At 47.7% G+C, this 14,130-nt stretch overlaps 1 protein-coding gene across 4 annotated transcripts in view; it reads left to right on the forward strand.

The window, feature by feature from the left end:
• UTP18 (UTP18 small subunit processome component) overlaps positions 1-14,130 on the forward strand; it is a 66,219-nt gene that overhangs the window by 29,805 nt on the left and 22,284 nt on the right. For all 4 annotated transcript variants that reach the window (XM_073588161.1, XM_073588163.1, XM_073588160.1 and 1 more), the window contains exons 4-8: positions 2,680-2,775; positions 2,991-3,061; positions 10,943-11,052; positions 11,974-12,099; positions 12,635-12,809. In XM_073588161.1, the coding sequence (XP_073444262.1) occupies positions 2,680-2,775; positions 2,991-3,061; positions 10,943-11,052; positions 11,974-12,099; positions 12,635-12,809 (578 nt within the window). The remainder of the gene's footprint in view (positions 1-2,679; positions 2,776-2,990; positions 3,062-10,942; positions 11,053-11,973; positions 12,100-12,634; positions 12,810-14,130) is intronic.

Genomic DNA, 14,130 nt, shown 5'->3' on the forward strand with positions numbered 1-14,130 from the left:
GGCCACCCGCAGCAGGGAAACCATGCGCGAAGTAGGGCACATGCTTCGCTGGGCCGAAAGGAACCGCTCGCTGATATCAGCGGTCCACATCCCGGGGGTAGAGAACTGGGCAGCCGACTTTCTCAGCCGGCAGGGGCTTGCGTCCGGAGAATGGTCACTTCACCCAGAGGTTTTTCAGCAGATTTGCCAACGGTGGGGAACTCCGGATGTGGATCTGATATCGTCCAGAGCAAACGCCAAGGTGTCCATGTTCGTTGCACGGTCCCGGGACCCGCAGGCAATCGCCGTGGATGCGCTGATCCTGCCATGGAATCAGTTTCGCCTCCCATACCCGTTTCCCCCGCTGCCCCTGCTTCCGAGGGTCATCAAGAAAATCAAGGCGGAGGGGGTGCCAGTGATTCTGCTGGCTCCAGACTGACCTCGTCGGGCGTGGTACGCAGATCTAGTGCAGCTGCTCGTCGACGTGCCATGGCGCCTGCCAGAGCGCCTAGATCTTCTGTCTCAAGGGCCGATCTGCCACCCGAACTCAGGGGCCCTGTGTTTGACGGCTTGGCCGTTGAATCCTGGATTCTGACGCAGACGGGGTTTGGGCGCAAGGTGGTTGCTACGATGGTTAGCGCCCGAAAGCCTACCTCGGCACGAGTTTACCACCACACTTGGAAGGTTTTCTTTGCATGGTGCCGGGGCAACGGTTGTTCGCCACTGAGATTCTCCATCCCTAATATCTTGGCTTTTCTCCAGTCTGGTTTAGACTCAGGCTTGGCTCCCAGTTCTCTCAGAAGACAGATATCGGCTTTATCCGTCCTCTTTCATTGCAGGATTGCTACCAACCTGCAGGTTAAGACTTTCATCCAGGGGGTCTCCCACTTGGTACCTCCCTATAAAGCACCTATGGACGCCTGGGACCTTAACCTGGTCCTAAGTGTTCTGCAGGAAGCTCCACTTGAGCCACTGCAGGATGTCTCTTTGTCATACCTGTCCTGGAAGGTGGTGTTTCTGGTAGCCATAACATCGATCAGGAGGGTCTCGGAGCTGGCAGCATTATCTTTCCGAGCCCCGTTCCTGACCTTTTACAAAGACAAGGTGGTTCTTAGACCAGCTCCTCCTTTTTTACCAAAGGTCGTTTCATATTAATGAGGATATTGTCTTGCCCTCTTTCTGTTCAGCACCGTGTGGAAAAGGCTCTTCATATGTTGGACCTGGTGAGAGCTCTCAGGAGGTACGTGTCGCGGACGGCACCTTTTCGTCAGTCGGACTCGCTGTTCGTGCTCCCTGAGGGTTGCAGAAAGGGACTCGCTGCCTCCAAATCGACCATAGCCAGATGGATTTGTTCTGTTATTCAGGAATCCTACCGTGTCAGGGGCTTGTTGATTCCAGCAGGGATCAGAGAACACTCTACTCGGGCAGTGGGCGCCTCTTGGGCGCTTTGACACCAGGCTTCGGCGGAACAGGTTTGCAAGGCAGCAGCCTGGTCCAGCCTGCACACGTTTACTAAACATTACAATGTCCATACTCAGGCTTCGGCGGATGCGAGCCTGGGTAGAAGGATTCTCCAAGCAGCAGTGGCGCACCTTTAGACAAGAGGTGCATGTAGCTTGGATCGGTGAGTCAACTTCCCACCCAGGGACTGCTTTAGGACGTCCCACAGTACCTGTGTCCCCCAATGAGACGAAGGAGAAACATGGATTTTTATGATAACTCACCGTAAAATCCTTTTCTCCGAGACGCTCATTGGGGGGGACAGCACCCACCCTATTGGCCAAGTGGCTTCTGTTTATTTAATTAATATGCTTTCGGTATGAAACTAGGGTGGCTATTTTCTAGACATGTTACCTGTATTAAGGTTGATGTCTAATTTTTGTTTGTTCTCCTACTGCTTTGGCACCAAACTGGTTTCCGCCCGCAATCGGGGCGAGGGTGTATACGGCGGAGGAGGAGCTAACCTCTTTTTTTTCACTTAGTGTCAGCCTCCAGGCGGCAGTAGCATACACCCCACAGTACCTGTGTCCCCCAATGAGCGTCTCGGAGAAAAGGATTTTACGGTGAGTTATCACAAAAATCCATGTTTTTCTTTCGTTCATCATTCCAGTCTATTACTAATTTGCAGAAGGGGTGAATCCAGTTATGTTTTGTGCATTGTTTTGACAGCGTTAGTATAATTAATGTGACACTATGATCTTTGGATCAATATGACTATGGCAGTGTCAAATTTTCAGATATGCAGTCTAAAAACATTTTTAAAGTCAAGTAGCTTTTTTTCCTGACAGCATTAAGTTTGCATTGGCACCATGGTGGGGTTGAAATCAAATAAATGGTTTTATTCATTTTTTTCCTTTATAATATTGTAGTCAAAATTAAAAGCCTTCCATCCGACTAATGTGACTTTACCTTTCTCTTTTATGTTCATTTGCAATTCTCTTGTATTGCTTTGTACTGTGCCTGCCAGTATTTTACTGACACAGGACCAAACGGGTAAACATCTAAGGCAGACATGGGTCATTGCCAGGCTTCTAATTCTGAAGGCAACCTATTGCCACCCAATGATTGCACTGTTACGTTTCTGTATCTTCTGTATGTAAAGGTATATGGTATGGTGTAGTAAATGGGTTTGATGATGAGACCATTTCTTTGGATGTAAATGAGATTGGCTGTGACCATCTTTATACTTTGTACTTGCAGCATTAAAATGACCCATCGCTATAGGAAACATGTGATGAAAAGCAAAGCTGAGACCTCTCTGGAGAAGGAGAAGCTTCAAGTCAGACTGCAACAAGAGTAGGTAGTTGATGTACATGCTTGCGCCTGCGGATTATGCGTAACGGATGTCTCCCCTCACAGTGGGCGGTAGACAACCAGGAGGGGCTCTGCTACAAGCCTTCTGTGATTCCTTCATTGCACCACTCCATTCTGTATCTGCATGTAAAATGTTATATCAGTGAATAAGTGTGTAATCTCATTTTAATATTTTTTTTCTTAAATCCATATGCTAGATTTGAGAAAGCAATGGGTGGGGTGCCAGTTTGGGCTTCCAGAGACCCAAAGAAAAGACTTTCTAAAGAAGGTGAGCATATAATAACTAAGTACTTTTCTTTAATACGCTATCGTTGCCACCCCTAGAACCTTGGGAAGGAAATTTAGCGTTACCTACCTGAAAGTGCAGCGAATGGCATCTGAAGAAACAAGACCGTGAGAAGGCGTGTGACCGGCAGCAATCAGACAGTACTGGAAAAGAGGAAGGGCACCAATATGCAAATGGCGAGGCATAACAATGCACCAAAGCCTCCTTACTTGCAGATTAAGTCACTTTCTCAGGCACTGTCCCACTAAGGCTAAGTGCACACGTACCGGAACTCTCGCGGAAATTACCGCGAGAATTCCGGAATTCCATTCCGCGGGAAAATCGCATTTTAAATTCCCGCGATTTTCCCGCGGAAAAACTAGCATTTTGCAAGCGTATTTAGCTTGCAAAATGCTAGTGTTTTCCAAGCGATCTGTAGCATCGCTTGGAGAAATGATTGACAGGTTGGTCACACTCGTCAAACATAGTGTTTGACGAGTGTGACCAACTTTTTACTACTGAGGCCGCCTGACGTCGCGCGAATGACCGCGAGACTTCGCGATCCCGCGAGAACGGACGCCATCGCGGGCATTTTCGCAAAGGATTACTGGGAACGGATGCGTGGAGAGAGGCGGGAATGCTGCGAGGGACGCCGGAAGGTAAGAATAACAATATTTTTTTATTTTAAATTCTATTTTCTACAGGGATATGGTACCCAAAGCCCGGAGGACAGTCTCCTCTCCTCCGGACCGTGGGTACCATCCGCAATTGTTCTGCTTACTTTTCGCATGGTGTGCACAGCCACATGCGGGATGTAAGCGGAACAATGCATTCCTATGGGTGCGGGATCGCCGTGATTCCGCAAATTAATGAGCATGCTGCGTTTTTTACCGAGAAGCGATTCCGCCGCGGTAAAAACCGCAGCATTAGCACAGCATTGCGGAATCCCATAGGAATGCATGGGATGCTTATTTTTCGCGTTTTCGCGGCAAAATCGCGCGATTAAAACCGCCGCGGAAACGCGAAAAAAACGCAACGTGTGAACTCAGCCTAACCGGTGCAGTGCTAGTATGGTCAGCATATGGGCCAAGTCCATACAACCCTCTGTAGCCCATTTAAAATGAATTTTGGGGGTGACAGACTCCCTTTAATGTAACGTCTTTGTTGTATAGGCGCCTGTGCCTTTTATGGTGGCCATTGAGATTCCACTGTTATGGTGGTACTACATCTAGTAACTCTGTGCCAATCCATCTAGACATATTAGACCGCTGCAATCAGTCTTGTACCCCAAAAAATGTAGAGGTTGGAGTGAAAAGAATTAATTCCTTATGTTCCTAAAGGATTCCTTACTGTTGGGTATTTGCAGATGTTTACTCTGTCGCCTAATTGGGGGACACAGAACCGTGGGTGTTATGCTGCTGTCCACTAGGAGGCGACACTATGCATAATCTGAAAAAGATTAACTTTGGCTCCTCCTCTGCAGTATACACCCCTGGACGGCGTCGGCCTTCTCCAGTTTTTGCTTAGTGTCGCAAGGAGGCACACCTTTTTTCTTCCGTTTTTTTTTTTTTTTTTTCCTTTTTTCGTCTGGAAATACAGATGAAGAAAAGAGGGTCTCCAGCGAGACTCCCGGCATGGCTCCCTCCTCGGTCCCCTATTAGGGATACCCGGTTGAGGTCGAGGTGGCTATTCCCCATGTCGCTCCCTCCCCAGTCCCTCGGGTCCTGGTTCGAGGTCGAGACCCCCCTCCTTCCCCAACCCCTTTAAGGGGTCTGGGTTGAGGTTGAGGCGAGGATGAAGACCCCCTGGGGCGTTTTTACGTAGCCCAGCGCGCCCTTTTCAGCTTTCCGCCCCCTCCTCCCTCTCCTCAGAGTCCCGGTGCCCATTTTTTCTGGATGAGATCCAGGAGAGGAGCATCACAGCGGTCTCCGGGGGGCACAGAACTGGGATCTGTCAGCGCTGGACCTAGGGGCACACCGGTGGGGTAAGCTCACAGCTGGGTTCTCATTACTCAGCTGTGAATCTATACTTCCTATAAGGCTCTCTGTGGGTTCCCTCTGCGTAGCCACCCCTGTACGATCCCTTATAGCCAGCCTCTGTGCACTATGCCGGGCTCAAGGAAGAGAACCAGGCAGGAATGTTTCTATGCATTCTGCACAGCCTGCAAAGCCACGCTCCCTAGTGGCAGCAAGTATCCGCACTGCCGGGACTGCATCCTGAACTCTGGGTCAGAACCCCAGGGAGTCCCTACTGACGCTTCAGTGTCACAGGCCACGCCGGAATGGGCAACTCAGATGTCTCAGTCCATGACACAGTCCATAGACAACCTAACTGCTACATTACTGCAAGCTCTGCAGAGTCGGGCCCCGGCTATGGACGGTACACAGCAAACGGACAGCTTGTCTCAGGAACATGCTGCTTCCGACTCTCACAGACGTAAGCGGACCCTCAGGTCTCGATCACCTGAGTCGCACTATAGCACAAGGTCGTCCCCCTCCAGGGAGAGACAGCGTCATTCCAGGTCTCCTGGGCAGTCCCCTGCCACAGACAGACAGTGCAATTTACCACAGAGATCCCCCACCACAGAAGACCCCCGCCCCAGGTCACCCTCCAGGGATCACCTTAGTGAGGCACAGGATTCGGAGGGCATCTGTGACTCCGACTCAGATAACGAAACGGACAGGTCCGTGGTACCTTCTCCCCCTAGCAATACAGCGCTAGTTGAGGACATAATTTCTGCCATTCATCGGGTGCTAAAAATTCCAGAGTCGGCCCCGGAAGTCCCAGAACATAGGATTTGCTTCAAAAGTGTTCAGAAACCACCTAAGGTCTTCCCTAATCACCATGAGTTTGAGAAAATACTTACCAATCAGTTTGCGCAGCCTGAGAAAAAATTCGCTAATCGCAAATATTTGGAAGCGAAGTACCCCTTCCCACAGAAAGACACCAAACAATGGACAGATCCACCTGAAGTGGACCCTCCGGTTTCAAGGCTAGCAGCGCAGACTTTACGCTCTCTGCCGGATAGCTCAACCCTCAGGGACGCAGCAGACCGGCAAGTAGAACGCATGGCTCGTTCTATTTTCGAAGCGGCAGGCGCCTCTCTGGGCCCTGCGTTTGCTTCAGTTTGGGCAGCCAAGGCCATCCTGGCTTGGGCCAAAAAACTACAGGAGGGTCTTCAGGCTTCAAATCCTGAGCTCTCGGACCAAGCGGTCCAGATAGCAGTGGTAGCAGACTACATGATTCATGCAGCCCTGGATTCCGCCAGAGGTGTAGCGGGAATAGCATCAAACGCCATCACGATCCGACGCATCCTCTGGCTGCGAGAATGGAAAGCGGATGCGGCCTCAAAGAAGTCCCTCACGCGACTTCCGTATTTTACTGGAAGACTTTTCGACGAAAAGTTGGACACCATGATAGCCAATGCCACTGGGGGTAAGAGTACTTCTCTCCCTCAACTAAAACCGAAACGCACGTTTAAACGAAGAAACCAGACGCGATTCCGATCCTTTCGGAATTCCTCGGGCTGGTCCGTTTCGCGCCCAGTGCAAAACCGTAACCGTTCTCCACGCAGGGACAACCCACGGACGCAGCAGCGATCGGACAGGGCTTGGCAGTCGAAAGCAGGCCAAGCGAAACCCAAGGGAGGAAAACCTCAGAACTTCGCTTCATCATGACTCGCGACCTCCGGAAGACGCCCCACCAGTAGGCGGGCGACTTTTACTCTTTCAGCAAGTCTGGCTGCCTATTACAGAAGACAGGTGGGTCAGGGAAATAGTGTCTTCCGGATACAAGATAGAGTTCACTTCCGTTCCACTGAACCGGTTCTTCCTTTCTATTCCTCCAACACCACCAGAAAAGGCTTGTGCTTTCCACCAAGCGGTTTCCTCTCTCCTTCAATCAGGAGTTGTGGTGCCGGTTCCCGCGAACGAGAGATTCCGAGGATTCTACTCAAATTTGTTCGTAGTCCCCAAGAAAGGAGGCGGCATCCGACCCATACTGGACCTAAAACAGCTCAACAATTACGTACGGGTCCGTCATTTCCGCATGGAGTCCCTCCGGTCCATCAGTGCATCCATGGACCAGGGAGAATACCTCGCCTCCATAGACATACAGGATGTGTATCTCCACATACCAATTGCTCCCGCCCACCAAAGGTTTCTCAGGTTCGCGGTCAACCAAAACCACTACCAGTTTGTCGCCCTTCCGTTCGGACTCGCCACGGCTCCAAGAATGTTCACCAAAGTCATTGCGGCCACCATGGACGTCCTGCACTCGAGGCATTCTAGTCGTCCCGTACCTGGACGACCTCCTCATCAAGTCTCCCACTTTCAAAGACTGCGAGGTCAGTGTCTCAATCACACTAGACACTCTGAGTCGCCTGGGATGGCTAGTCAACCTACAGAAATCGGCGACTATCCCAACTCTGACTCTAACATTCCTGGGAATGGTATTCGACACCGCCAGGGGCCTGGTGCTCCTTCCCAAGGACAAGACACTGGCCATCCGTCTGGGAGTTCGCACACTCCTTCGCAGTCCTCCTCGATCTCTCCGGTTTGCCATGAGAGTCCTCGGCCGGATGGCAGCAGCAATAGAGGCAGTGCCATTTGCCCAGTTTCACATCAGGGTCCTTCAACTAGCCATACTCAGATCTTGGGACAGGAACCCCTTCTCCCTCGACAGGGAGTTCAGGTTGACGTCATCAACCAGCAGGTCCCTGCATTGGTGGCTCAAACCAACCTCGCTTACACGAGGGAAGCCATTCCTCTCAGGACAATGGAAGATCCTGACTACCGATGCAAGCCTGACAGGCTGGGGGGCGGTGCACCTACATCACAGGGCAAGTGGTCACCGAGGGAAGTGACATTGCCCATCAATGTTCTGGAAATCAGGGCCATTCTCTTGGCACTGAGAGCCTTTCATCACTTGCTTGCAGCCTCGCACATACTGATACAGTCGGACAATGCCACGGCTGTGGCATACGTGAACCACCAAGTTGGGACCCGCAGCGCCCAGGCGATGAGAGAAGTGGCTCATATCCTCCGCTGGGCGGAAGACACGAGGTCGGTACTTTCTGCGGTACACATTCCGGGTGTAGAAAACTGGGAAGTCGACTTCCTCAGCAGGCAAGGAATGGACTCGGGGGAGTGGTCTCTCCATCCCGAGATTTTTTGCCAGATCTGTCAACGCTGGGGAACCCCGGAGGTGGACCTAATGGCATCCCATCTCAATACCAAGGTCCCCAATTTCATGGCCAGGACACACGACCCACGGTCGCTCGGAGCGGATGCCCTGGTCCAGGACTGGTCCCAGTTCCGACTCCTGTACATTTTTCCACCCCTCCCCCTAATCGCCAGGGTCGTGAGGAAGATCAAGCAAGAGGGAGTTCCGACCATCCTCATCGCGCCAGACTGGCCCAGACGTACATGGTACGCCGACATCGTCCAACTTACAGCAGACGCCCCCTGGCGTCTACCCGACCGTCACGACCTTCTGTCTCAAGGTCCGTTCTTCCACCAGAATTCAGGGGCTCTCAATTTGACGGCATGGCCCTTGAAACCTGGATTCTAACCCAGGCAGGTTTTTCACCGGCAGTCATTGCAACTATGATCAGGGCAAGGAAGCCTGCCTCCGCCAAGCTCTATTATCGTACCTGGAGAGCTTTCTTTTCTTGGTGCGAATCTCATGGATAAGTCCCACTCCCTTATTCCCTCCCGAAGGAACTAGGTTTTCTTCAATCGGGCCTAGATGCCAAGCTATCCCTAAGTTCGCTTAAGAGTCAGGTGTCGGCGCTTTCAGTCCTTTTTCAAAAGCGCATTGCTATTAAACCGCAAGTAAGGACTTTCATCCAGGGAGTTTCCCGATTGGTTCCTCCCTACAAACGTCCGCTGGATACGTGGGACCTCAATCTGGTCCTGACAGCATTGCAAGCTCCACCCTTCGAACCTCTTAGAGGAGTTCCACTCTCCATTCTGTCTCAGAAAGTGGTTTTTCTAGTGGCGATCACCTCGTTACGCAGAGTGTCGGAATTGTCAGCACTTTCCTGCAGACGGCCTTTCCTAGCCTTTCACCAGGACAAGGTGGTTCTCCGCACGGTACCATCCTTCCTTCCGAAGGTTGTGTCCAACTTTCACCTCAATGAGGAGATTTCACTGCCATCCCTTTGCCCGGTTCCGGTTCATAGAGTGGAGAAGGCTCTGCATACGCTTGACCTCGTCAGAGCATTGCGGATTTACGTGTCCAGGACTGCACCTTTCCGGAAATCTGATTCCCTCTTCATTCTTCCGGAAGGTAGTCGCAAGGGGCTGCCGGCTTCCAAGGCTACCCTTGCCAGGTGGATCAAGTCCACCATACATGAGGCCTACCGACTTAACAGTTCCCCTCTTCCGGCCGGTATCACGGCACACTCTACACGGGCAGTAGGGGCCTCCTGGGCCATTCGGCATCAGGCTTCGGCACAACAAGTGTGTAAGGCGGCCACTTGGACTAGCCTACACACGTTTACGAAACACTACAGTGTTCATACCCAGTCCTCAGCGGATGCGAGCCTGGGTAGACTGGTTCTGCAGGCGGCAGTACCCCAAGTCTAGGGAACTGTCAACACAATATTCGTCCACTGCTTCCCACCCAGGGACTGCTTTGGGACGTCCCACGGTTCTGTGTCCCCCAATTAGGCGACAGAGTAAAGGAGATTTTTGTGTACTCACCGTAAAATCTTTCTCTTAGCCTTTAATTGGGGGACACAGCTCCCACCCTGTTGCCCTTACGGGCCGTTGTTTACTGTTGAGTTCTCATATTGTTCTTTGAGCTCGTACATAGTAGCCTTCTTACAGGCATGGTTATGTTATTTGATTACGTTCCTCCTTATGCTTTGGCACAAAACTGGAGAAGGCTGACGCCGTCCAGGGGTGTATACTGCAGAGGAGGAGCCAAAGTTAATTTTTTTCAGATTATGCATAGTGTCGCCTCCTAGTGGACAGCAGCATAACACCCACGGTTCTGTGTCCCCCAATTAAAGGCTAAGAGAAAGATTTTACGGTGAGTACACAAAAATCTCCTTTTTGCTGCAAAAAACTGAGTTTGCATGAAAAAGCCTGCAAATCACGTGCCCGTTTTTGATCCAGTTACTTGTGTTTTTTCCTATTCATTTGAATGGGTGAAAAACGCTGCAAAGACGCTGAAGGAAATGAGATGCTGCAAATTTAACGGAAAAAAAAAACCGCTTTGAAGGTTCAATTCCGAAAGTATGAGCCACATGCACATGAGATTTCAGAAATCTAATTCACTTTGCTGGTATTGTAAAACGATAGTTTTTTTTCTGTGGCAAAAGCAACAACATGTAAATAAGCCCTTCAAGTAGTGAAAAAATGGGATTTCATAAACGGGTTCGCTTTAAGAAGAGGTGACTAGTTTCCCGATACAAATTCATGTAGTTGTTCCATTAAAGAGGACCTGTCATTTCCATGATGTGACTGGTTTAGCAGTCTTCCTGTAAAAACAAGCTATCGCCTATCCACTGGATTGATTATTGCTATCAGATTGGGGGGATTCAATCACTGAGTCCCCCACGACTGCCAGAACAGGGCCTTCTTTTATCTATTTGAACGGAGTGGGATTCGAACATGCACACTACCTCTCCATTCATTCTCTGAGACACTAACAACTTTCCATGTGGAAAGAGTGCCTTGCTGTAAAACATTTGATCATGGTTGTGCCTCTTTCAGTCTACAAGAATGCCAAGCGATTGTAGTCCAGGTGAAGTGGTCACTACAATTTCAGAAAGTAGTACAATCACTGTTGCACATTTGAGCATTCCCAAATTCATTGAGAGGACTCGCATACATTTTATGATCTATATTTTATAGCACCTCCATTTTTTTGTAGATGATGATGATGACGGTGATGATGATGAAGAAGACAATGAAGATAACCTGTTAAGTAAAACAGGAAATTTGCTTGCAAAATCAACGTACCTCCCAAAGGGCATGTTACAGGTAAGAAGTCTGGTTCCCTGGTAGTCTGTACTTTCTGGTTTGCAGAGGGACACGTGATGGGTTTTTGTAGCTCTTAAGATTTAGTCTTGCAATGTAATGAATGGGAAAAAGCTGCACCACCAGTCTGCTAATTCTAGAGGGAAGGGAGGTTAAACTCTCCCAAAGAGCTATAGATTTATTGTTTGAGCGTCCTTTGCTTGTGGGTAGATGGATCCATCTGTATTCCAATACTTGTACTATAAAATAAACCTGCATTACTAACTCATAGTATTATAGCATCTAGCGAAAACTCTTCTTCCAAGAAGTTGGGGCGTTGTGTAAAACATAAAGAAAAGAAGAATGCAACAATTTGGAAATCTTATAGCCATATTTTATTCACAACAGCACAAAGAACACTGATCAGAAGATGGAAGTTAATATATTCAAATGAAATGGAAAAATGTCTAACTTTCAACTTCTGTGTTCTGTTGCGAATAAAATATGGCGCTAAGATTTCTAAATCATTGCATTCTTTTTTTTCTTTTTTTTTTACATGTTACACAGCGTCCCAACTTTTTTGGAACTGGGATTGTAGCACATGTCACTAGCAGTCTAATCTCTGGGGTTCCTGTTAAAAACAAGTGTTGGATGCGTGGTCTCTGTAGCACACTACCGGCCGCCCACAGTAGGTGGCCAGGAGCAGTGGGGTTCTGTGAATTTCTGAGGGTCTGTGAGGGTTGCTGCAGTAAACGCTCACTGATGGTAAATGATGGCACATCACTGCAGTGTGCCATTCCTTATTGGAGGATTACCTAGTGAATACAGTGTGCCTAAAGACCTTTAAGATAAGTGCTCTTCCTGCATGACAAGTGCATAGGACTATGAACACTACACATCAACATAGTAACTTCTATAATGAATCTTTTCCTTTTTAATTTGTAGATAAAAAATTGCTTGAATGGCAATTACGAGAGGCCGTCTAAAACTCCACTCACTACTGTTCAGTTCCACCCCATGGCTCAGGTTCTCATGACTGCAGGCCATGATCGCTCAATATCGTTATTTCAGGTTTGTTTTGTTTTTTAATCTTTGCCCAACAATTTCCATAGCTTTCCTAGGAAACAGTAGAGAGAAATGTCCATCCCGTTACCTTCCATAGAGTAAGATCTGCATTCCTCATAGAGTTGGGGATATCCTGCAGTTATGCCATAAATGTAAAAGATGATTATAATCCTTTAAACTTGACTTCCAACCTAGTTATTGTGGTGTGATTTTACTATTAAATTAGTGCGGCCACTTGCTACCGCAATGGGGATTGTTTTGCACATGGTTCTGTTGCAGTTTGACCGCAATTATGACCATTCTATTTTTTTAATGATCCCCCAGCACAGATTTTCATGAACTGAAGAATAAAAAAAGATGTTTCGTGTGTTACAGATCTTGAAATGAACAAGCAGTCGATATTCAAAAATACATTTAAATATATGTATAAACCAGACAGGCCTAAATGCATCTGTGTGTATAATTAGGTTAACTGATATTCTGTTTCCAGCAAATAAAACATATACTTTTTTTTTTTTTTTTTGCAATGTTCTGCCTATAGGTTGATGGCAAATTAAATCCAAAGATACAGAGCGTCTATTTAGACAAATTTCCAGTTTTTAAAGCGCAGTTCAGTGCTGATGGAGAACAGGTGCTCGCCACTGGAATGTGGCATAGAATATTTTATGCTTACGACATGATGAGTGGAAACATTATTCCATTTACCAAGATAAGAGGTGGGTGTAAAACTCGTGTTAAAGTTTCAGTGCATATTAAACAAAATCTTAGTAATTTATCAGATTTTTAATCAAATTCTCATACCTTTGTCTCTCTGTTACTTCTCTACATGCCTGTGCATCTGATCGGGAGCAGACTATAAGCAAACCCTGTGTGTAGTCTCATCCTTCTAGTCACCATGTATCTGCCTCCTACTTCTTGGAAACGTACATTTGTTGGGTACCAAATATGACTAGGCAGGGTGATTTATACCTGCCATGTCACACTACATCTTTTGTAGCCATCAAGAAACAGGTTTGCAGAAAAAAGTTATCAAGATGGCCTGGCTTCTACATTGACATGTCTGTATGGACAGACCATGATTTCCTGACCAGCTGCAGGTCTCCCGACCCAAATGCAGTAGTGTCGTATATATGTCTATGAGGCTGTTTAGTTTGGTCGGGAAATCAATCTATAGCCGGATTCTGAAATGTGGATGTGTGAATTTTGCATTGTGGACCACGATCAGCATGGTCAAACACACTTTTGTGTCTGCCACAGAAAGGCAGACACTCTTGGAACAGAGACAAAAGAGAGCAAAGGTGACTACATTTGCCTCCTTATAGTGATTAACCCTTTCTATGGTTCTGCACAGGTCCCATTTTTCAGGCCTTCATACTTAAGCCCCAACATTTCCTTAGGCAGACTGGAGATACCACAAAAATTGTCTAATATCTACTTTCATGTGTTCAGCCTTGTAATCCCATAGTGTGCCTTATGTGTCAAGAAGTAATTGAGCTTGTGCTTTTTACTTATTTGATCGTTCTTCCCTTTTGTGGCAACATACAGTATATAGATATTGTAATCCCATGACACAAAGGATCACTAGACTGAGTCAATGAAAGCAGATAGATATTAAACAACTGTTGCAAGATATATATCTGTGTATAATGTGTGTGTAATTAATATACACACACACACACACACACACACACACACACACACAAAATTGTTGGTACCCCTCGTTTAATGATATAAAAACCCACAATGGTCACAGAAATAACTTGAATCTGACAAAGGTAATAATAACTAAAAAAAAAAAAATATATGAAAATGAACAAATGAAAGTCAGACATTGCTTTTCAACCATGCTTCCACAGTATTTTAAAAAAAGATAAAACTCATGAAATAGGACTTGACAGAAATGATGGTACCACTGAAACTTGTGACAAAAGGTACACGTTAAAGGAGTTGTCCGGGCTTTTCACATAATCTCAGTGCATATCTGGGCTGCAGAATGCTGACAATAAGTAATTTACCTTCTGTGGCCAGTCTGCACGG

Source organism: Dendrobates tinctorius, unplaced genomic scaffold, assembly GCF_039654945.1.
Source record: "Dendrobates tinctorius isolate UK_male_01 unplaced genomic scaffold, ASM3965494v1 ptg000103l, whole genome shotgun sequence".
NCBI lineage: Eukaryota > Metazoa > Chordata > Amphibia > Anura > Dendrobatidae > Dendrobates > Dendrobates tinctorius.